The following is a 24502-nucleotide window of genomic DNA, read 5'->3' as shown; positions in this document are numbered from 1 at the left end:
GGACAGCCCTCTAGTTTTCAGGAGGCTTTCACTCCAAAGGTGAAGCAAAGATTATACTGGAACTCTGCACGAGAGAGAGAATGCAAATCTAGTGCTAAGGAGTGGGGTGGGAAAGCACATGGCTTTCAAGGAAGACGAGGACTTGTAACCATGAAAAACAAGCATGCTACCTTGGAGCAACAATGTGCCCCAGTGCTAGCAAGAAGGAGTAGAACACTCATCACTCAGTACAGTTAGGGAATTTGCTCTGATTATGCAGATGGTTAATGAAACTTGGCACCTCTTTACTTCTGAGCTTTCAGCAGTGGAAAACAAACTGGGTGATTTTAATATTCCAGCTAGGAAGAGGAGATGGCAGACTTCTGAGCCTGAAAAACTTGTGCTCCTTTTTCTCACTCTGACCCCACCAACAGGAAGGCTGTCCTGCTTGGGGCAGCCGTCCTCCTTCTCAAACTAACACCCCATTGTCCCGCTTCGCTGGCAGCACCATCAGAGCAGTCAGAAAACATGCGAGCAATGAGAGCTCCTCAGTCTTCCTCTACTGCCCTTAAAAATGCCCCCCTGGGCCAGATCTGAGGCACGTGTACCTGTTCTGTCAGTGCTGGAAGCAGACCTGCAGGTCAAGAAAGCCTTTTGCACAGCGCTGGGGGTTCAAGTCCGATGCCTTAAAGCCAGCCCAAGCATAGCAGCTGGTTTTTTGCTGCTGCTCCCCTGAAAGAGCTGGACCTAGCGGGGGCAGCTATGCTGTGTGTTTCAGGAACACGGCAACCGTCTTCATAAAAAAAAACAAATAGGTGTAAAGCAAAGCCACAACAGAAAGCTGGTGTCCCTTGTATAGTCATTCCCAGCAGAAGCCAGCCAGCTACAATGATAACATTAACACACTTGCTGGATACATAACCACAGAATACTCCCTGGAGTAATCTACACCCAGCACTGATGACACCAGAGAAACTGCATTCCAGAAACCAACATCCCACGACAAAGGAATGAGGACAAGGAGTGGAAGGCTTGAAAAACAGGAACAAGATCCTGGGTGTTAGGACAGACTGCATATGGAGTACACGGGCCCGTTTGTGCAAGCATGTGCATAACTATATTTACAGGACCACAATTATTCCCTTTCTTTTGCCAGCAGAGAGCCAGGAGCAAAGCTTTAGCAACACGGAGTAGCTCAAGATTCCCTTCGTCTAAGGAATCAACACAGCCCACACACAGGTTGCAAAACAAACCTGTCCACCAACAGCACCCACAACTCTGCAGAGCAAACTCTGACTGCAACTCAGAGCGAGCCTGTGACATCAGACACAGAGGCTAATGTCACCAGTGCCTATTCTTTCCCCCATCTCTCCATTCCAGTGCGTCTCCTCCGCCCTGGAAATGAGTTGCTGACAGTGTCAGCATGCTAAAATGTATTGCAGAAAATGAGACGAGACAGGGTGGCCTTAGGCCAGCAGGTATCAGGCAGTGCCAGCAGTCTGTTTGTTAATCTGTAAGTGCTCACAGCGAGGCTTTTGGAGGTTTTGTTCCAGACTTTTCCCCAGATGGGTACTGCTTCAGTTGACAAGTGCCTGCAGCACCCCTAGAAACGCTGGGACCGACAAAATGCAGCACTGTGATTTCCGTGTTCGGACAAAAGGAGAAATGGAACGTAAGGCCTCACAGCTTGGACCGTCCCACCTCTCCGGGTGAACCTACGAACCTCAAAGTCCACCCAACCAGCTGAATGCAAGAGTAAACTCAGACTTTCCACTACCCCCAGGAGTTGTGAATTCACACCCCGACAGCCGCCTGCTTGCAACATAAGCCACAAGAAATAAGCTAAACACAACACAAGAGAGGGATACCAGCATTTGTCAGAGTAGCAGCAGTGTGGTGTTACACCACAGAAAATCTCTATTTTGCAATTTTATTGCGTTACCTTTTTATATAACAATTGGAGAAAAGTGAGCATTGTCAGAAGGGTGGAGTACACTATGGGATGAGAGAAAAGTTGGCTCGCCACTGTTGGCCTCAAGACATTCCAGTACAGAGCAAAAGCAGCATTTCACATCCATCATTTTGTTTTGCCTTGTGATAAATCCACTGCTGTGCACAGAGCTCCCTTACCCAGCCCAGCGTACCAGGCAGTGTTCAGCCCCTTTAGTTTTGCTGCACTGCAGAGGGCAGTGGCAAATTAAAGAGGAAAGAGATAGGAGACCTACCATGTTTCAGTGCCCCTGGCCTTAAATCATGCCGAGACCCTTGTCAGCTTGGAAAGGTTTAATTCCAAAGCTTACTGGGGACAAAACAGGTAGATAAATTATCCTGTACATCTTGGGGTAAACCCTAATTTTACAGTTCACATTTGCTTCAAAATCTCTACTAAATGCCATCAGATGGACTTTACATACTGACAAAAGGAATCCTTGGATCCCTCCTCCTCTCTCCACTGCCAGGTTTGGACTGTCACCGCCCTGATTTCTGTCCCGGCAGAAAACCAACAGGTCTGAACTACGCTAAGCCGCAGTGCTGTTACCCTTCCCAGGGTGACCAGAGCGCTTCTAGTGACTCAAATTATTGCATAACTCACTTTGTGCAAAGAGTTGAGAAATGGTTTTCCGATTGTCTTCAGACCCCTCAAACTCCTTCTCCGCAAGCTGCTTGTTGGCTGTCTCCATACGTTCTGCAAAATTTTTCAACAAAAGGAACAGTAAATAATTAGAAGCTAACAAGCATTAAGTCACGTCTGCTCAGGACATTTCTAATGCAAGGAAGGGGGAAGGACCTCCCGATTCTACACAGCCAAAAGTAAAAAGCCTATGAGAAGCTGGCACTCGCTTCTGAAATGTTTCTAATTAAGTCCTTGAGAAAATATCCTCAATGAGACAAAATAGATTAAATAAAATTCCAAAGAAATTACTTTAAACAATTATAACACGTAAGAAGTTTATCTTTTCAATTTTTACAAATGTTAAGACATCTTATTTTTTCCACCCAAATAAACCTCACCAAGCAATTAAAAGATTTCCTTACAATTCTCCACTAAATCTTAATAGTTAGAAGGTTAAATCACTGCTGTCCAATTACCTGACTTTAGGGAAAAGTGTAAAGCCCTAAGGACAGTTTAACAGTTCTGCTGCTGCAGGTTGCTAGAAATTCATACGAGTGTATGAAAATAAGAATGAAATCTTTATGCTGTGTTTTATTATTAATAAGATTATTTAATGCAGGCCTTCGTGTACCATCCCCCTCAACAGCACTGGCCACTGTACAGCCTTATTCCTGGATATAAAACAATTTCTGGGAACACAGTCCTAGTAAGAGCCACGGGACAATGAGAGCAGATGACATGTAGGACAATCAGAAGGATTTCATTAAAAATTAAACTTACAGTTTAAAAGCCTAATTGTGCACCTCTGGACATCTCAAATTGCACATTTTTCACCTTTCAAACTAATGCATAAACTCTGACCCACGTTAAGGTCAAATACCAGTCAACATCACTCTGCGCCGCCTGCTGTCATTGTGCCTCAGCCCCTTAGCAAGAACCAGACACTAATAACATCTCACTCTGGAAAACGAAGGGAGATCCAAAAAACCAGATGCCTGCATCGATAAGGAATGACATGACCTTCAGGAAGAACAGGGGGCCTGCAGTTTGTATGTCAGTGCAAAAGGGTCACTGGACAGGAAATAAAGTGAACATGCCTGGTGTGGGATTAGGCAGTCAGCAAAACGTCTTTCCATTTGTATAAACTGAACAAATTGTACAAATTGTGTCTAGGATATAAGACAAGAGGGAATTCCAGGCTTGCATCTGGTTTATAGTGTTTGGCTTCTCAATGAGAAACAGGCTGCAGCACTGTCCTGAACCGGCCGTTCCTGCACTCCCAGCAAGCGCTTAAAACCTCAGGCTACTGAATGTACCTGAGCACCCTGTCACACCCCAGCTGCGCCAACAGACACAGCGATGTCCACTGCAAAACACTGTCCTGCCAAATAAGTGCAACAATAAAAAACGAACAAACAAAAAATCGAACAACAGAAGTTTTACTCCATTCACCTCTTAGATCCCTGTTGAAATCATGCAGCCTCCGAATTTCTCCTTCCAGCTTGTTTCTCATGGCCTTCTCCAGGGCATCCCGCTTAGAGGACGATTTCTCCAGGTTTTTGTACGCCTCTGAAACTTGCTGAATTTCTGTTTCCAGCTGCACGGGAAGTGAAAACAAGCACTTACTCTTTTATCACTAACAATTCTTTTCATTCAGTCTCAGAAAGGAGATTACTTTCTGTCAAGCTTTATTGACAGAAACCTGCATCTATACATTAAGTAAAATGATACAGTCTTGGGTTTGTGACGGACCCTTCTCTGTAAATACTAATGGTTGAAATGAATTTCTGGACCCTCCTTTCACACTCCAGCTCTGTTTCCCCAATAAGATCTGAGCACAGATACAGCAAATTCAAGTGCAAATGTCATCTATTTTTTTTCTAAGGCTGGAGCAGTTTGGCGCTACTGTTAGTTTGGGCAAAAAACATTTATATAAATAGCTAACGTGATATCAAGTTGAGTAAGTGAAATCTAACAAAAGCAGACAAAACTATGCTAAAAAATGCTAGCAGCACATCTTGCATTACTGACAAACTCTGCAGATCTGTAATTGTTACGGTCCAAAATCTATAATGAAACCTCCTGATGTTCTGCGTTTACACTTCAACAACTTTGTTGTGCTTTTAAATACTCAGTTTACTAAATGGGGGAAAGGAAACATTTGCAGTAAAATATGTTTTATCCTCCCATCTGGCCTTCAGTGTAAAGCCTCTCTGGCCACCCAGAGCAGAAGGAAATTCACCTCTGGCTCTCCTTACCACGCACGGGTTTGCATTGCTGTGGAAATATGGGTCCACGCAACAGCAAACCCCATCAGTATCATCTACAGCCAGTGATCAACAGTAGGGTGGAGGGAAGTGAATTTTTACCCTTCTTTCATTATCAGGAAGCTGTCAAGCTCTAAAGCATTTCCTGGCCAGGAACCTTCCAGAAAAATACAGCAAAACAAATAATACGTCCCTGGAAAGAGGTAACACAGGGAATAATGAGTGTGGAAAGCCACACTGGTCACCTGAACTCAAGTGTTTAAAGCAGCCACACACTTTTACGGCCCTGGAGACTGCTGAGGGCAAAGAGCACAGCAAGGCCCGCAAAGTCCCGAACCGCAGGTACCGTCAGCCTTTTCGCAGCTGCAAGGCCACAGCAAAGCTGAGCTGCTGCACAGCGTTAAACCATTGGTCACCAACAAGTTATTTCTATGAGGCTGCAATGAAAATTCCTCTACACATGCACGTTAATGATGGGTCTCACTGGGATATTTTTTAAAATGTCTTAGCATCGCTTACTCGTTTCATAAAACCAAATGTGGCAAAAAGCTCGATCCAAAACAAGATACTAAATTTTCATGGAAGTTGTGGGGTACCGAGGGAGTGACAAAAGAAGTGTTAGTTTCAGTCCTGCAGTCCAAATGTCTTTAATGTAGCCATAGCAGCAGCACTTGTCTTGCACAATGTCCTGCCAACCAGCTTTATAGCAATGTCTCCTGTTGTCTCCTTGAGTGACTCTGGTCTCATGTCATTCCAAACAGGCCCTTCCTGCAGTCTCTAAAGTCTTTTAGACTGATGGGAAAATGAAACCTGCGGCTATCCTGCACATAAGAACAGCAGCTTCAATTTAACCCAGCGAGCCAAGCAGTCAGCCTCTTCAACACAGCTGATAAGGATGCTCTTTTGCGCATGGTCAATAAACCGTTAGAATAAAACTCAAGGCTTTGATTCTGTCTTCTGAGAAAGTTAAGCCGCTGCTCAAAAGGGCAGGACACAGCCTAATCAATCTGCATCTAAAAGACTCTAAAGCAGATAATCAATCCGTTAAGCAAGGAATGTAACAGCTGCAGATTAGATGATTCAATTATGGATGATACTAGACACAGGATGGTGCTTGATATCCAAAACCACCCACCTTCTGCAGCCGGGCTACCTTCTCATAACACCCATCCAGCTCCTGTCGTAGTGACCGGTTCTCTTCTGACAGGATTTCCACCATCTGCTGGGCCCTGGAAACTATGGCAAAAGGATCTACTTGCATCTGCTGATACGGGGAAGGTATCTGCTGAGCCCGAGACATCACTGAATAGGAATCGCCCTGCTGCTGCTGCGCGCCTAGGAAGGGCTGGCATAGTCGGTACAGATCTCCCTGATGGACCTGGTTTGACAGGAACGGCTGCTGGGTCCGCGGCAGAACACCAGGATCTCCCTGGCTCGGAGTCAGAGGTGGCTGATGCTGGGAAGGGGACAGCCTGGATGGTGGCGGAGACTGAAGCAAAGTCAAAGATCCCAGGGAAGTCAAAGAAGAAGTTGGGCTGTGGTGGTGAGGCGGTCTCTGTTGTAACTGCAGCTGCACATCTGGGTTCTGCCTGGAAAACAGAGAGCAGGAGCTCCGTCAAAGTCACACAGGCAATGGTGCACAGACCCCGTGACAAGGCGTGGGGTGACCTGTGTCGCTCCCATGCACAGGTCTTCCCACACAAAAGACTCATGCGAGGCTTTCCTCATTTTTATAAGTTTGTTTTCAAATAAATATGTTCCAAAATCAAATAATTATCGGACAATATATTCTAAGTGCATGAAATCCTTTCCTCTTGAGTCTATTTTGTACAGAAACACCAGGAGAAACTCCATCAACAACTACTGACCAAAATTATTTTTATAACTATTTTCCACTCTTTGTGGAGAAAACACCTAAACTGAGGACTGTTAGGAATGGGCTCTTCTGTTCCATCCTGAAACATGCCATCTCTTGTGGAGAAAACTATATTCTTTTGCAATTCAGGCTACCAAATTAAAGGGATTGGCTAAGTTTTTTGTTAGCGTGCCAGCAGCACTGATTTGAGCTTTCTGAAATACCAACTGACAAGCTGCAGCCTGGTCCAATAAGACAGTTAAAGGATTTGAACACCAACCTCAGAATCAGGAGCAGCCTTTTGGTACAGAACCAGCCCTGCTCTTATGCAGTAGGTGTCTTTACCGCTCCTAACAATAACCTCTATAGGAGATCAAAGACAGCCCCAGCAGTCTGTAACACGCTTGAGTCTATCGCAGAATTAACGCCAAGCTACACCAGCTCATATTGTCCAGATGCTGGAGATCCCCAGCTCAGCTTCTGCTGTATTAGCCAAGTAAGAAAGCTCTCTTAGGAGACAGTGTGGATCTAATGTGCTTGGATGAGCTCAGAAAGCAGGCTTTGCTGCCTCCTCCAGAGACATTCAACCTTTAACTTCTCTGGATGCTCTTTACTGGAGCGGTTGAAGTCGTTCCCTGTCCACGCTGCAGCCTTGGCCTGGTGCAGACCCAGCGCAGCAGTTCCACGTGTTCTGAAACACCCCCGTTCCTCCCAGAAAACTTCCCACCCTTTGGGATGCAGTTCAACCCCGCAGCTGGAAGAGCTCATACTGCTGTTCCCCCGGCCATAGCTGCTAGAAAATGCCCCGGGGCTCATAGGAAGGACCCTGCGCACCCATTGTGCTGAGCACAGGAGGTGCTGGAGGCACCACAGCACAGCTCTCCCAGCACCCCAGCAGCACTGCTGACAACAGCGACCGTGAAGATGAACTGGGAGCTAAAGGGTTACACAAAGGGCTTCTCAGCCGATGTGCAAACACTCAGCATCATCCTTCCTGTTCTCTGCAGAAAGAATTCACCGACACTTCATACTCGTCCAAAGAGGAAACGTCTGCATTACTCACATCTGGCTGGCAGCGCGTGTAGGAGTTTGTACGTTCTCAGCCCAGCACAGGGTTCGCTGTTTTAATATCACGCATCTTATGTCTCATTTCCCTGCTTTCCAGAAGAGTAGGTGCCTAGAAACCTCTAAGCTGATGCTCAGATTCCTTATGGGGAAACAAATCTAGCCTTTTTCACTTAGGAAAAAACAAGTAATTAGTGCTCTAGTAACTGTTCCTCTCTTGCCTGTTCCTCCCTGCCAGCAACACCATTGCAGGAGCTGTATTTCCCCAGACGTGATCATATGCAGAATGAGGATCTCAAGGGTCATAGAGAAAGAGAGATGTGCAATTAATCTCCTCAGGAATGTTCAGTTTAGTAGTACAATTCGGTTCTTCTCTCCTGGGAGGTCAGCTCTACTTATTGATGCATTTATTTCACTACCTTTATTTGCCAGTTCTCATAAAGAAGGAGGAGGCCAGGCTGTCACATTGCCATGCTCAAGGTCGTTTGCTTTGTCTCAGGTGGTTTCCAGCTCCTTTCTTAGCTCAGTTATGTGCAGAATTAAAACCTTGCACCTCCAGAAACCACTCATCTCCTTGAGCTTATTCTTTACCTGACACCACACATGTCTGTTTTGATGTTATGATCCGTTAGGGAATAACCTTGCTGTGACATTTAATCTACAGTGACCAACGGAGGTTGGATCAAAAGAGACAGGTTGCCAGTCTGCCTCATAGAAAAATAACCCTTTTCGAATTTTTAACCTGCAAACTACTGTCTTCCAGGCTGAAAACAACCTGAAGCAGTTACTCACTGACTCCACCGATCCTAGTATGTTAATATTATAAGCCTAACGAGGACTATTTCAATGCCAACAGTAACAATCTGAGCTAAAAGCATCTCGTTATTCTGCCCTGGGCTGAGTGTTGCCCCTGCTGCAGGACCTGAGAACTGATGGAAGGAACACTAAGATGGTCAAACAACAGCAGCAGCTGAATTCTGGAGGACAGGCTTTGTACTGCCATGCATGATAACGGCGTTTTAAAAACACCTTTTGTAAAGAACAACTCTAGGAAATCATGGCTCAATATTTCTAAACAGGAAACATTTCCAAGATTTCCAGCATCTTGGCACTTGCATCCAAAGCCTCTCATAACCTTGAAATAACATCAGTCTTGTGGGTTCAAGCTAAAACATGAGAGCTGGGAACCTCTAGTTCTGCTGCATTATGAACAGCATTAGAGTTTCCAATATGTCACAAATGTGTTTATATTCCCAGCAAAAAGAGACAATGCAACTGGGCTAATACATCCTATCTTAAAAAAATATCCAAGTAACCTCACAGTGACAACCAGACCTTTTAAGATCTTGTAGGCAAATTTTTACATACATGTTCAAAGAACTTTTTAGCACCCCCACTACTTTCAGTTTTGTCTTATGTATGTATTTTTTGTGGGTTCAAACTCTGTGGCTCTGAGATGCCTCAGATTAACATGAGAATTGCAGAGTTTATTTCTCTGGTGAACCAATTCTGGACCGAGAGATTCAGAAAGGTAAACGAACACAACTGGGTTTCAAGATCTTTAAGCCAGACTGCAAAATGTAAAGGTACAAATCACTACTGGGGTCAAATAACAGAATTGTAGGTAGAACGGTAGTAGAAACTTCCCCCCATGAGAGATCCAGTTGTCGGGTAAGCCTGCAGTAGCAATCAAAATTACATCCCTATTAACCACTTCACGCAAAAAATACACGGAAAACAAAATTAAGCGATCTCCTTCCATTTGCCTCTGTGTTGTAACGACCTGAAAACTCCAAATGCAGGGAAAAACCGCAGAGCAATAACTCCCACAAGTGTTTAAGTTTAAAAGCATAACTTTAAGGGTCACTTCATTTTGAAGACTGTATCACGGAAGAATTCCTGCTTCCCTTACGGTCCCTTGCCAAGTGCAAACTGGATTTATGGCTCTGCAACAAGGGTCATGTTAGCTTTTAAGTCATGGAGCCAGAGATACGGAGCAAGGGCAGCTCGGCAAGCAAACCTGCCCATCGGGAGCCCTGAGGCTGCCAGGACTGCAAACACCGCGTCATGCAGGAGATCCGCGGGTCCAGCAACCACACGGGGAGGGCAGAAGAACCAAGAGATCAGGAAAGGTCTCCGGCTTGTTAAAACTTTTTCTCCCTTCCCTGTTTCACACTCAAGAAGCTCCAGCTCCCCTCTGTTCCACAGCCTTCCTGCTCAAACCGGGGAAGGCTGTCGGCAGCAGGGCGCGGACTGCGCTCCATTAGACAGCTGAACTCAAACTGATGCATTTTTGTGCTGTTCCCTAGTCATACCTGATTATCCTCCACTTTGATGCTGCCAGGGGAACGCAGTGCGCACAAGCGATTTGCTAATTATGGGACAAATTCTGCAGACCTCCTTCTCAAAAAGGTTTCTGTGAAGTCAATGGGATTAATCACCACAGCAGGAGCTCGGTCATTTGGGCCCCAAACAGAGGATGGCGCTTGAATCGGAGAGACAGCAAGGCCCCTTTGCACCCAAAATTACAGCAAAACCCCCCTTCCCTGGCTGTTCTGCCACAGGAGACCCTGCAGCCCCCCAGGACACTGATCCCAAGGCTTCTTCTCTTGGACCTCAAGGTTTGATTTCATCACCAATGTGAAAGTGCAGCTGAGGTATTAGGGAGAGAATAGGATTTGGGAGCTTCACTTGCAGCCAGCCCTCTTCTGAACTTTCTTTAAAACTCCCAAATAACAGCACAGATGCCTCTGGCATGCCCAGTATTTACATTAAACCAACATCATTATGAACACATACGTGTTCCCAAACTTACAGCGCCCAAGAGCAGGTGAGGCAAACTGTTTGCAAACTGGTTTAAACTTACCACACAGCCCATTCCTTTCCCAGACTGGGGAGGGTGAAGCATGAGAATGCTATGAATTCCCCAATGTTTATCCTGCTCAACGAGTTTTATTTAACCGCATCGTTAGGTCACCCTCAAATTCCCCGGAACAATGAGGGGAAAAACCCGCAGAAAAGGGTGTGGCCTCACGGGCAGAGAGAAGGGGCTTTGTTTCCGTTCAAAAAATGCACACATTTAGCAACCCAGAGTAACCCCAGAAACACCGAGCAGGGAAACCAGAGTCTCTGAAAAGACTTTGTCACTCCAGAGAGGCTGCAAAGACACTCCGGTGCGAGGCAAACGCGCTCCCGAAAATCCCACGCCTTTAACATCCTCGCACCATTACCCAGCTGCACCTTTAGGAACACAGAAGGTTTCTTGTCTAAACGACGGCTTTTCTTAAAGTGTGCAGGAGAGGGAGGGGAATAGAGGACTCACTGCCTTCCTTTGCTACGCTGCTCTGTAATTTATGGATTAGTCTTGCAATTCTTCTACTGCTCCAGCACTTGCTTGCAAAGGAAACGTCTCCTCTGTGCAGCTATTTAGGTTAAAAAGTAACCTCATTAGATTCCCAAAGCTTTGAAGACAAATTTCAGTTGCTTCCCCTACTGGAAACCTTGCCAGCTGAACCTTTCTCCTCCCCCCTTCTCCCCCATGTTCTTTCACAGCAGCCAGGATCCATCCAACAGAGACAAAAATCACCCTGTCTAGAGGAGCTGACTGTTGGCGTCTTTTCAAATACCTCTCCCTTAAACAGCAAGCAGGCTACATCTCACATGCACTATATACAACATTACGAGTATTTCTGATGCGGCATAACCATCAAGGATCTGTTTCCTTTTCCTGCGTGCACAGAGATTTGAGACCTTTGAATTTTCAAAACCATTTGCAACGAGCTTCTATAATCATTACCCCCCTAAACCCTTTACTTCCCCTTTTCCTGGCCTCTTTATTATTTATTTAGTCAGATCAAAGGGCCTTTTCATCAAGCTTGTATGCTGCTGAAGTCATTTCGGATCACAAACAATGGTGGACGAACTCTGCAAATAGCTCCCCGTAGGACTGGGAAGGTTCCGAGCAGACTGAGGTTCCCCAGAGCTCAGACTCTGTTCTCTGACACAGGCTGGTTTCTTCTTCATGCTCCCCTCAAAACACAACAAAAAATGTGCAAACGCAAATGCCCAGAGACCTCAAATTTACTTAGCAATGCCCTCCTGTCGCTCCTTTGTATTATCCTTTTAGCTTCAAAATGAGGCCAAAATCGTTACACGCAATCTCACCTGATCGCGGAGAGAGAGGAGACAGTAAGGAAACAGGTAATGTACAGCTGAATTTTTAGCCCACCTGAATAAAGCTTAATCTTCACTCACAGAGACGTCAGTGTTTGGCTCAAGCCAAATCTAGCTCCTTATCTAGAGGAAACCACAACAGGCTGAGATTTCAAATGATGCAAGGAAAATCAGCAAGAGCTGAACAAGCACGTCTGGATGAGCCACAAAGCACTCTCCACTTCCCACTCCTACACCTCAGTCCTCTGAAAAGAAAACCCGAAAAACTCTATAGGAAGCTCAGGTGATTTTTGTTACCTGCACCATTACTACTTTCATTCACTTTCTCCTTTCCTACAAAGAACTTAGATGCAATTTAAATCTAAAAACATCTTTTGTGCTGGCAGACGGAATTAAAGAACAGCTTAAGTCTTGCAATAAGTTAACTGCAAGTTTCTACCACGAATCGCACCATAACTTTGGCTTTGTAGCAAACCTTTTGTGAGGCTCTGGAGCCTCAGCATTAACTTCCCCATGCCATAAAATCAAGCTGGCTCTTTTTTGGTCACTTGTGGGTTATTTTTTAAGAGAGTCAGGTTTCTCCAGGTAAGCTACTGAAACAGGTTACAGTCCTTCCAGACACAGTCTGTAGCTGAACACAATATGTCATCTCACATAATAAAGATGGAATCTTTGCTGAAAGAAAACCTGCCTCAGGAGCGAGGGCAATGGACTGAGTTTTATACTCTTTCCTTACGTGGCTGTCACGGAGTTTAAGATCGTGCTTACCTGACCGACCCATACTCAGGGGGATGCTGATACCTCATCATAGGCCCATCAGATCTTCCCTGCTGGCTCATGCGATGGTCACCATAGAAATGTCCCGAGTCCTGAGGTTTGCAGTTCATAGACGGGGTGGACACATTTTTGTAAGGATACTCTGGAGGAGGACCCCGCTGCTCCATTCCTTTCATGTTGGGCTGCGAAGGGGGCTGCACTGAGTTCTTGTAGAACTCATTGGAGCCAGAATTTTTATAAGGGTCGCTGGACTGCTGAGGAGAAAGCGGAGAGAGGGGGGAGAGCGGCGCACTCGTGACAGGCGCGTGGGCCTTCACGCCACTGGTGGCCAAGGACAGCTGCATCAGCCTCTCGCTCAAGGAGCGGACGTGCCCTTGCTTGAGGTCCTTAAGTCCTTCATCCTGGTGGACCTTCCCTGGGCTCACCCTCTGGACCGTGGGCCGCCCTTCAGTCCTCATCTTTTGGTTGGTGACCCCCGTTACATAAAACGCCGCCCCGACGCTAGCATGCGGCTGGCCCCTGAAATACTGCGACTGGACTTTGGCTTCCTCGTAGGTCGGGAGATCCTCGCTGTTCTGAAGTCGCGGGGAGAGCTGCTTCTCCATGATGCTGTTGTCCACCTGTATCTCCTGGCCCTGGGGCTCCTGACGGGCAGCATGAGTCACAAGCTGGTGGTCCTGGGAGCTCAGCCCTTCGTTCTGAGATGCTGGACTCCCAGTGCTGTTGAAAGGGGGGGCATTGCCTGTGGCTTGCTGGTGTAAGGCAAGAAGGTTACGGTTGTCATTTGGGTTTCCGTATCGGAGCTGCTCCTGCAGCAGGCGCTGTAAAACTGTCGTAGCTGCTTGCTCTTCTGAATTCCTCATCTCAAACTGCGGTGCCTTTTGGGTGGAATGTAAAAGCTGCCCTTGACCTAAGGAAAGGAGACACGGTTATTAGCGCCTGAGTGGATCAAGCAAGAGACATTTAAGAGCAATGGCTTGAAATACAGCAAAAAAAGCAGGTTAGATTACCAAAGGTTCCCATAACAATGGGGGTCATTAAGGCTCTTGACCTAAGAAGGACTTGCATGCCAGGGGCAAAGCCTGGAAAGGTGATGAAAGGTGACTTGCAAGTTTATAGGAATATCAATGGACTGCAAAATGCAGAGATGCATGCTGAATACCTCAAACAGCAAGGCTGCTTTCAAGCAGAAAGGAGACCTATAATTCACAGGCCGATGGTAAAAATGCCTAAAACCTGTTTGCTTTACACTTAGGGCTACCAACAGTGAAAGGCATTTCCCATATTTGCAGTCAGACAAGAATTAAAGGGTGAAATCTGCAATTTGTCAGTTTTAAGAAAAAAAGAAAAAAAATAAAGGTCTGTTAAGATAGTATGTGGTGCAAAGGAAGCAAAGAAATCTCTTGGCTTAGATCTCTTAAAGCAATTAATGAATACCTCGTTAGCCAGCAGGTTTTTAGAGTTATGAAATACTCAGAGTGAGATCAGCACCCGGTCTCCCTGCCGCAGAAAACACCCCGAGTGAGGACTCGCAACTTCCTGCCATACAAAGGCAACCAAATCCTCACACATCCAAATATCCTCAGCTGAATGCATGCAAATGCAAAAGGAGGAAAAAGAGTTGTCTGATCTAAGGGACAGAAAAAGACCTCTAAATGGCAGGAAAAAACACTGTGTACCAAGGAGAAAAACACAAAGAGCCAATGTCAAGCACATCCTAAGTACAGATTAAGTCAGTGACCAACAGTGATTACATTTCACTCAGTCTCCCAGTGGAGTCAGGAATTTGTCATGGAAACTCAAGCCCATTGGCCTTGCATGAGTTGAAATATCCAGAATTAATGGTACCTTTGAGACATTTAACTAAAAGCAGAGCGACTTTTGAGCTGGAACAGTTCAGAATAGGGAGTATGCTTTACTAAGCTGTGGCTCTGCCCTGACAGCACCTTGGTATTCTAGCATTTTGGCTTTTCTGTATCACATTGTGCCTTAGCAAGAGGTAACTTGCTCCCACCAGCTTGTTCCACGGCAGAACCAGGAGTCGGGAGCCCTGAGGGTTCTGCTTTGCTCCGTGTCTCCACAACCACCCAGTTCCCCCTTGAGCCTGCCGAGGGCTCTGCCCCCCAGCACGCATCAGGCACACAGCGCCCTGCTGCAAACGCTCATGAAAAGAAACTTAGAATCCACCTCACCAAACGAGGAATTCAAGGCTTGCCAAGCGGCCTGGCACGTGGTTCTTCTGACAGGCTAGTTGACGTGGCACATACCTATTTCCTTCACTGAGACTTCCTTGGTGAGGAGGAGCAGATCTGCCACATGGGGAGACCCCCCGGCCTTCCTCCCGCAAGTCCAAAATCGCCACTCGGAGCCGGCTTCGGTCTCCTCTTCAGTACGCCAGATCACTTGACACTCTCCTCGCTTCCAAAATAATTCTGAGGAAAGCATTGAAAATATTTTAATCAGCAGATGAGACCCTAGGAATAATAAACCTTGGCCCGCATTTCAGATTTTTCTTTGGTAGCTTCTTGTTTTCTCCCGGAGTCCAACAATTTTGGTCCCTTTAGGACGAATGAGCCCCCCATCCCTAACAATCTACTCCAGCTGCTGCTTTAATCACGACAACTTCTGCTCCAAGATTCAATGTTGCCAAGCATGCTCTGTCCCATCTGTGCCTCCAAGTGAAATGGTGATTAAAAGCCGCTAATTCTCTAACTCCATTGTTTTATTTGTTGCTAAGAAGGAAAGCTGCAGCACAGATGATGATGCCCTGTGCTTACGGCTCCTTTTCCAGCGGGGCTGGATATTTCAAACTAGATCAGCAGAAATCCTTTGATGAAAGGTGATATGGTTGAATGCTTTACAAACTTCAGCAGATTATGCCTCAGAAATATGAATATTAGCTTTATTTTACAGACTGGGAAAGTGAGGGGAAGAAAAGGACACTGACAAAGTATATGCCAGGAATATACTGCAGAGCACAGTTCTAATTCCCCAAGCATTCTTTAATTACATTACTTTTCTCTTTCAGAACATAAAGCACTAAAGAAACTTTAACCATTGAGGGGAGAAGCAGGAGAACATGGAAGACTGTATTGAGGCATGTTGAAGAGAAGCTGCCAAATGAATGTATACTGTGATTACCTTACAAAAGACCTGCCCATCGTTAACCAATTGACAGGATAAGAGCTTTCTGACCACATGCAAAATGAAGGCATCTTTTTCAAGTTTTAGATCCTTCCGCATGACAAGAAGGAGACAGAAGCTGAAGTAATACATTGTTTAGAAGCAGAGTGCTTAGTTTCTATTTAACTAATCATTAACAGATGTACGTAAGAAATTAAATAATTATAACTAACATCATCAATTATTTCTTAGTATAGATGTATTGTATGCCAAAATTTTCAAAAATTGTAATGCGTATGTAATAATGATGTGAATATAAGCAACGCAAGAGCATCCAGTCTTTGGAGCACTGCTGGAGGATGATCCCAGAGCTCCCCAGCGCTGATAACATAAAGAATGCCGCTGAACAGCACCATTGACTCTGCTGGGAAGTTGATTTCTCCGTTTCAATGCTATTCAAGAAAGAGTTAAACCTACCACAAAGGTGTCCTAAGGAAAATGGCAGACAACGCAAAAGAAGTGGAAAACCCTTGTACACTTGCTGTGCTTAGACTTTAAGGGCAGGCAATTCAAACAGAACCGGTGAGATTAAAAATATTCACCGAGACGTAAAATTTAACTTGATTTCCTGGAACGCTGCGAAAAATCAAGCGACCAGATGTAGTGAAGGAATGCAGACGTGGATGCTTCTGTCTCGGTCTTATTACGGCACACATCCACACCCACCAAAAATTATCTCAGATCTGCGAGTTAAATACTTGAGGTGTCAACAGCAATTTCAAGGCACATGAACAGTATCTAGCTAGAGAACAAGGCTGTGTTGTGTGGGGTGGTGCTTCAAGATGGTGGCTGAAACAAAAACCAACCATCTAATATGAAATTCTTAACTGGTGACTTAGCTCAAGAGGGATATATTGAAAACAGCTGCCAGCAAATATGCAGTAAAGAACCTTTAAACCAGGCATTAAGATAGCAGATAACTAGAGCAATTTCTAGCCTCTCTTCCCAGTGCTGCACAACAGAAGTTAAGGATCCCTTTTCCTCCTCATACCAGTATCATCACTGACTATTTTTTAAACAAAGTTGCCCTAAGCAACCCTTTTTATTAGAGCATTAAAAGGCTTTTCTTATGCAATATGATGCTGCCTTTCCACCCAAAGATTTCTTTTGTCTCCGCTGGAAAAATCTAAGGAGGGGGGATGTTTACTTTTTTTAACACAAAGATATAACCCAGCTTTAGATTCTGCTTCTCTCTGCCTTTCAGATTCTCTCCGCAGACAAATCCAATCTGTGCGCGTTTAACTCCTTCAGACACCCAAGGAAGGAATTCTGTGCGCGACCAGCTCACGCGGAGTCTCACATCCCGCACCACAGGCTTGTTCTGCTCATCTGCTGAAGAGCGGACACAGTTCACACTGCAAGTATTTGCTGGGACTGAATACTACTCATTTCAGTGTGGACGTAAAGCAGGAATCAGCCTGGAGATCCAAACCTAAAGGTGGACTGAGATACAACATGAAGATATTCTGGCCAACAAATCCACTTTCTGTAAATACCAACTGTTAGCATTAAGCCTATTTTTTTCCAGGTTTATCCCATTATTTTGAATTAGCAAAGAAAATCTTGTGCGACTAAGTTGGGTGGCAGCATTCCTGGAATCTGCTTTCTGAGCGAGCTGGAAACTCACAGCAGAAGCAGCGAGTTAGCTTTTTTAATGCAATAAAACGCAAAACTGCACAGTACAATTGGTACTGGAGCCCATGTGTTATTTATTTGGACACCAAACGCTATTTGTGTTTGGCTCTTCCAGCATTTTCAGTTTTCAGTGTGCCAAAGATGGAAATTAGTGAGATGCCTTGGAAAAGCTGTTATGATAGACCTGGAAGAAAAATTGAGTAAGTCCTGTAGACATTTTAAACAGACATATTTAGAGATTTAGCCTAAACGTATTACAATGGATAGGGCTGAATTTAGACTACCAGCAACCCTGCAAACCTGCATGGGTGTATGGACCGGATGATGCACTCTTCACAAGCACAAGGCCTAGAAACACCTTCCTTTCCGAGTGCAAAGTTCAGTTTTAGACCCGTTCTGTTCCAAGGAGCAAGTGAGAGAGACATTTCCCAGGCTGAACCGATTTGCAGTTTGCTCCTGAGCATCCCAGCTCTGTCACCTTACCATCTTATTCTACCTTCCAGGCTCCAACTATTCATGGTAACTTTAAAGCTGTACGTTCTTGAGCAAAATGGCAGGGTCTAGAACTGGTAGAACCAACACGGGAACTGCAAATAGTGTTGCACGTAACCACGTCGAGATCAAGGGCAGGTAGTGTAGGCGCTATTTAAGGAAGAAAAGACCCACATTTGCAGGGCATTGTGTGAAAACTCAGTAGCGGAGGCTTCTGTCTCAAACATCATGTAATTATGCACAGGAACCTTGCCAGTCCCTCGTGAGGAAGAAAGATTAACAAAGAATTTAAAATGATAATATTGCCGGGCTGTAAGGAACCGAAGCAGCGCATTTCTGTACAGCGTGCAAATATTTTTCAGCATTATAAAAATAAACAAGCTTAGACAAGTGAGCTACTCACCCCAGCTTGATGAGTGGCTATAATGCTATAGCGTGGAGCAATAATAACCTCACAAGCGAAGAGAAGCATCTTTAGCTTGTGAAACGAAGAGGAATGCAGGAGTCCCTGTGAGGACAGCCTGTACATACTTGCCCAGAATTACTGCTTCACCAAGAAGCTAATTAGCTTACGCATCAGGTGGGATGGGAACAGGTTCACCACCTCAAAAGGGCTGGAGGACAGTTAAGCACTTTCAGTTTTACTACTAAATTTTGTGTCACTCATAAGCAAAACAATCCAGTGACTGTGACAGACTTCAGACACCAGCAGTACATTCTGCTAAGTATGATTTTTCTTAAAAGATGTGCATGTGACACTGCTTATCCTGGCTGGCAACAGGGGATGAGATGCTATCAGTTACAGGGAGTCTTGGATTGGTTTTTTAGGTGCAGTTATCTTCAGTAAAAGAGGAGGGGAACGCACACCAGCGATGGCACGGGAAGGACTGGCGGTCAAGTCCCTGGGCAACCGCAGAGAGCGGCTCACACGCTGAGTCACCCACCGCGTAACAGAAACAGCCCTTTGCCACATGGCCTGTGCAAAACCCAGCGGGCGGACCGCCTGATCCTCCAAAATTCGCTTAACGTGAGGGTCTGTGAAACCACTGGAAACATGGCTGTTCCGCACACACACTCACTTGGAAGTGGCTAGAAGCACCAGACTCACAAGGGCAAGGTCCAAAATTATTCAACGAATTAGCGCAAGCTATCACTGAATGCTCTTTGTTTCATTTCAGCCCTACCCAAAGAGGAGGAATGGAGAACACACACTAGGCCAGTCCTTGAGAATAAAGATTCCCAATATCCGACGCCAACACCCAAACCTGCGCGGCAGCACGCAGTGAACCCCAGGGTTGTGACGGTGTTCTAGCACCTGCTCCCAACCTAAAGTGGGGTTCAGGCTCCAGCCATAAACACTTCCCCAGATTTCAGCGAGCCGTCCCGTCCCTGCGTGCCCGGATCTGCCGCCCGCGGCTCAGCCGAGCTCAGGGGTGGCACTGAGCAGGTGCACGGAGCGGCGCCAGCGTTACTCACCCGCATACCTGAGGGACAGCGTCACCGGGCAAACAAGAAAAACTTCCTTCTTTTAACTAAAAACAAGAACAAAGTCACCTGGAGGGGTGCAAATAATACTCATACCCATTCTATTAGGTCACCAGGCAATTATAGCAAGAGGCCACCAGAACACCAAAAGATTGGTCCTGGTTCTAACAACTCTCCGGGCCAAATCGAGTCAGCGAGTCAGCGAGGAGCTGACTGCCCCCTGAGAGCCACCAGCCGTTCCCAAACACCCACGTATTGGAATGTGGGCACAAGTAAGCCCGGCAGGCCTGAAGAAAAACCAGCTAGCCACTTGGTCTGCCTTGAGATGAATAAGTCAAGACATCGACATAGGAAGACCTCCTAACATCTGTAAGGAAAAGAACAAAAAGACCTTACTTGACCTTTGAATCCTCCCTCACTATAAAGTATCGTTTTTTTCACAGGGAAGTACCTATAATCTTCACCAACATAATTTAGGTTTTATGTTACAAAGGATAGGGAAAGAAAAAAAAAGAGAAGAATAAACACTTAGAGAGCCTTGTACAAATAGGAATGCTTCATGGGTTTTAAGCATTTTGATAAGAATGCTATGGAATTTCAAGTTCCTCCATAAAACCTCAAAGGTCAGAGGAGAAGGAGGATTTATTCTGAATATACCGGTCTAACAGCCACACCGGTCTGGGTATATTCATCCAGCTGTTTTTATTTGGAATATTTCTACATGAATGCATCACACCATTCAGTTACTTAAGCTGTTTCGCAGCACTCCCAAGTGCTACTCACACACCTGCAGAGACAACTCAGCGTGTGCTGCCATTCCTGCACATTACCGAAACGCTAATTCCAACAGGAGCTCTGCCACTAACTTCACAAAGGCCGAGATCTCACCTTATAGATGTCTTGTCGGTAAAACCAGGTCAAGCTCACACAGGTTTAGTCCCCCCAGGTCTCATTTCAGAGCGCTGCCTCCCAGTCCTCGCCCGGCAAGATCCATCTGCTGCAAACTTCACAGATTTCCAGCAATTCTCCTTGTAGAACCGGGGAATTGCTGGAAAGCCAAGCTGCAGTTTAGAGGCAACATCGAGTTTGGTTTTGTCTTTTAAGAATGCTGCAGTGCTCGGGGCTGCGCGCACTCGGGCAGCGCCCTGGCTCTGCCGTCAGCAGCCCCTGGCCCACAACTATCCCAAGAATGCCTCAGCACCATTTTCATTGCATTGTGTGGTTTCTCCGTTCCTTCCCTGATTTAGTCCAGGCCTCTCCTCGGGGCCCTCAGATAATGAAAACCATGTGAGAGTAAAATGTAATCTTCAAACACACAAACCGGTTTCATGTGCGTTATCAGAAGGGAGCAAAACGTTGACAGTGCATCATTTGTCCCTACCGATAGGATCAGGCTGTTTTAATTGCTGGCGAGATAAAAAAAAGATTAGAATCAGCATCTACACCAAAAATAAAGTCAGAATTCAAACCTGAAAGCTTAAGCCCTGAAAACAATGGGAATACACTCCGCAAACAAATATATCCATTTTATGCTACCTTAAGGTAGTTTTTCCTTATATGTCAGTTGTGACATCCTGAAAATTTGCATCGTAAGTCGAGAGAAATACAAACTACCAGTGAAGAAGGGTGTAGAGAAGGAAAACAATCACTAGGGTCTAACTTTAGCATGGAATTTTCTGGCTTTTTCTAGCATTACCACAATTTAAACTATTTTAAGCCCCCACATGGAGGAACTCTTCTTATTTCACAAAGGAGTTTTACAGAATTCAGTGGGACTACTCACAGAACACAGAGACAAGCAGGCATGAGCCCTCCTTTTTCCAAAGGGCTTCTTTTTTGTTCTTTATAAAAAGCAGCAGTTAACATACGGTTAATTTGTCAGTTGTCATCAGCCTGGCAGTGGCGATGCTCATTCTGAGATGGCTCGAGGAGGGGAACAAACGCACCGTGCAGCTGGGACACCCGCTATCTCGAGGCAAACCTGTCCAGTGACCCCAGTGCGCAGCGCGGCTTAAACAGACAGATCTGCATCTTTTTAAAGTAAAACCCAACGTAAGATCCAGACCACCAAATTTTTCGAAAGCATGGATGTTATAAGACAACAACACCAAAACCACTTTTATCATAACCACCTGGGTTTTTCATGTACACTTCGTAAAAACCTTTAATGACTTGTAAGATGATTAATTAAGCCTCACCACCGCACTGGGAGAAAGACATAAGTGCATTTGTTTTAGCGGAGCATTGATTGGCTAAGTCCTGGCTTACATTTATGATTTTGTTGCCACAACTATGTCACTCAGGGAACTGATTTCTTTCAATGTAACTATTCCAGCAACCACTCTAAAGCAGATGCAGTTACACTAGGAAATAATTGGTTTTAGGTAAGTTACCTTGTGTAAACCATACCAGCAAAACTTCTTCCTTGCTATAATAATACAAACTACTAGAAAGATTTACCATGATAACTGAAGCACCAAAAATGTTCAGCATAGATCCTGCCTCGGTGGTTTCAATCGAGGGTGTGGGTATCCCAGAAGCCAGGCAAGCAGAAGGCTGGGCAACTTCTGGAATATTTTCTACAGCTGCAGAAGATACTTCTCCAAGTTATCCCTACAAGCTGCAGAAGCAAGTTACAAGCTACGCAATATTCCCCTAACGAAGGAAATCCGCGTGTTTGGGTTTTGATGGTGCAAGTGTCAGCCTGGGGCCCTGGAGGCCGCATCAGCCTTTTGAGATTGCTCCATGGAAACAGCCCTCCCACGAGCCACTGGAGCACCGCCGGACGGGGCCAGTGGCCTCCCATCCACATTTTCGGCTGCCATCCCTATCCCTCCCATCCACGTTTTCGGCTGCCATCCCTCCATCCACGTTTTCTCCTGCCATCCCTCCCATCCATGTTTCCGGCTGCCATCCCTCCATCCACGTTTTCTCCTGCCATCCCTCCATCCATGTTTTCTCCTGCCATCCCTATCCCTCCCATCCACGTTTTCTCCTGCCATCCCTCCCATCCACGTTTTCTCCTGCCATCCCTCCCATCCACGTTTTTGGCTGCCATCCCTCCCATCCACGTTTTCTCCTGCCATCCCTCCCATCCACGTTTTCTCCTGCCATCCCTCCCATCCACGTTTTCTCCTGCCATCCCTCCATCCATGTTTTCAGCTGCCATCCCTCCATCCACGTTTTCTCCTGCCATCCCTCCATCCATGTTTTCTCCTGCCATCCCTCCATCCACGTTTTCAGCTGCCATCCCTCCATCCACGTTTTCTCCTGCCATCCCTCCATCCATGTTTTCTCCTGCCATCCCTCCCATCCACGTTTTCTCCTGCCATCCCTCCCGTCCATGTTTTCTCCTGCCATCCCTCCATCCATGTTTCCGGCTGCCATCCCTCCCATCCACGTTTTCTCCTGCCATCCCTCCATCCACGTTTTCTCCTGCCATCCCTCCCATCCACGTTTTCGGCTGCCATCCCTCCATCCACGTTTTCTCCTGCCATCCCTCCATCCACGTTTTCTCCTGCCATCCCTCCCATCCACGTTTTCTCCTGCCATCCCTCCATCCACGTTTTCAGCTGCCATCCCTCCATCCACATTTTCTCCTGCCATCCCCCCTTCCCAAACCAGAAATGCCCTGGCCTTCCGCCACTCTGCCCTCCACAGCTGCTAGGAATTTTTTGAACTACTTTTTCTTTCTCCATCAAGATGTGAGCGCTCCACGCCTGATCCCAAATCGGCAACAGCAAAAAGCTGTTTTTTTCACATAACTTTGAGATGCTCTTCTCCATTCCCAGGTCTCACCCAAAGGAAGGGTGGAATAAACTACATCACCACTCTTGGTCTCTTCGCCCTCTATTGCTCTGCAGTAAAAAGCGTTTCAAATGTGTTTTTACCTAAGACAAACATCAGCATCCAGTTGTGACGATTTCAGTAAACTAGAGCCGACCAGCTCCTCGTGCAGCTCCGCAGGCTGGCGCTGCTTTCATGTTCCGTGTCTCACAAAATGCGGAGGAGCTTTCGGCTTTGTCTCTTTTCAAAAAGACAATGGGAAAACTGGGGAGCTATGTTTTCCCACCCTGCTTTTCCCAAGCCTCACAAGACAATTTGTTTCAGCCGGACACAGAACCACCCAAGTTAGAACCGCAGGAAAAGTCCACCAGACCCTGAAGTGAACCAAGCCACTGAAATGTGGAATTGCTTTCCTTGAGGGCTACAGTAAACAATCCTAAGAGATTTAGTAATTCTTTTAAAAAACAAGTTGTGTAGAGACACAAAAGCATTTTAAAGCAAACAAACATTACTGCGATACAACCCTCAGACAACGTCTTACAAATGCTAATTAATTCATTAAACAAAAACTTAAATTGGCTTAATTCATAGAGATTCATATAACTCAACATACTCAACAACATCTTGGTCTACAATTAGACACTGTAAGTGCTTTGCTAATACAAATAATAGCAAGGCCTTTAGAAAACCATTTTCATAGATCAGTAAACTTTTTAATGGTTTAAACCAAGTCTTGGTTCTGTATTCTAACCAATACTGAAGAACGTTATATAAGTCCAACAGATATCGAGAACAATGACCGAAGACCTCTCGAAACTCCTAAAGATGTTCACATTTTAGTATTTCACAAAATAAAAGGTTATTTTCAGCTTAGACACAACCAAACCAGACAACGGTCATTCTGCGAGTAGATGAGAAAGTAAAAAAGCAACAAGTCTGAACGGCAGTGTTTGTCTGGGAACCGAGAACGCAGCCTGCGTGCCAGCCAAATGGGAGACGACCCAGCTCTTAGAAACAGGAAGGAGAGCTCAGGTCCCTGGTGCCAACCTGGGAATACGGGAGCTGCTCACAGCACAGCACAACCCACCCCCGAACCCCCGCCAGCTGCCGCGGGGGCTCCCGCACACCTCCTTCCTTCACTTAAACAAGCACCTCACATAACCACTGCTCTACTAGCACAAGATTTTAAGG

The 24502-nt window shown here is 45.8% G+C and overlaps 1 protein-coding gene across 9 annotated transcripts in view; it reads right to left on the bottom strand.

The window, feature by feature from the left end:
- The window catches only part of AMOT (angiomotin), a 58546-nt gene that overhangs the window by 16486 nt on the left and 17558 nt on the right, over positions 1 to 24502 (bottom strand). For 3 of the 9 annotated variants that reach the window (XM_065077411.1, XM_065077412.1, XM_065077413.1), the window contains exons 2-6: positions 14998 to 15162; positions 12722 to 13640; positions 5996 to 6449; positions 4046 to 4190; positions 2573 to 2665 (exon numbers count right to left, since the gene is read on the bottom strand). In XM_065077411.1, the coding sequence (XP_064933483.1) occupies positions 2573 to 2665; positions 4046 to 4190; positions 5996 to 6449; positions 12722 to 13593 (1564 nt within the window). In that variant the 5' untranslated portion in view covers positions 13594 to 13640; positions 14998 to 15162. Of the gene's footprint in view, positions 1 to 2572; positions 2666 to 4045; positions 4191 to 5995; positions 6450 to 12721; positions 13641 to 14922; positions 15178 to 20413; positions 20766 to 24502 lie in introns of those variants that run through there. The other 6 variants (XM_065077416.1, XM_065077415.1, XM_065077414.1 and 3 more) reach the window with 5 other exon arrangements.

Source organism: Columba livia, chromosome 12 (genome assembly GCF_036013475.1).
Source record: "Columba livia isolate bColLiv1 breed racing homer chromosome 12, bColLiv1.pat.W.v2, whole genome shotgun sequence".
Taxonomy (NCBI): Eukaryota; Metazoa; Chordata; class Aves; order Columbiformes; family Columbidae; genus Columba; species Columba livia.
Note: the sequence above shows the minus strand (reverse complement) of the source record. Positions and strands in the feature narration are given on the sequence as shown.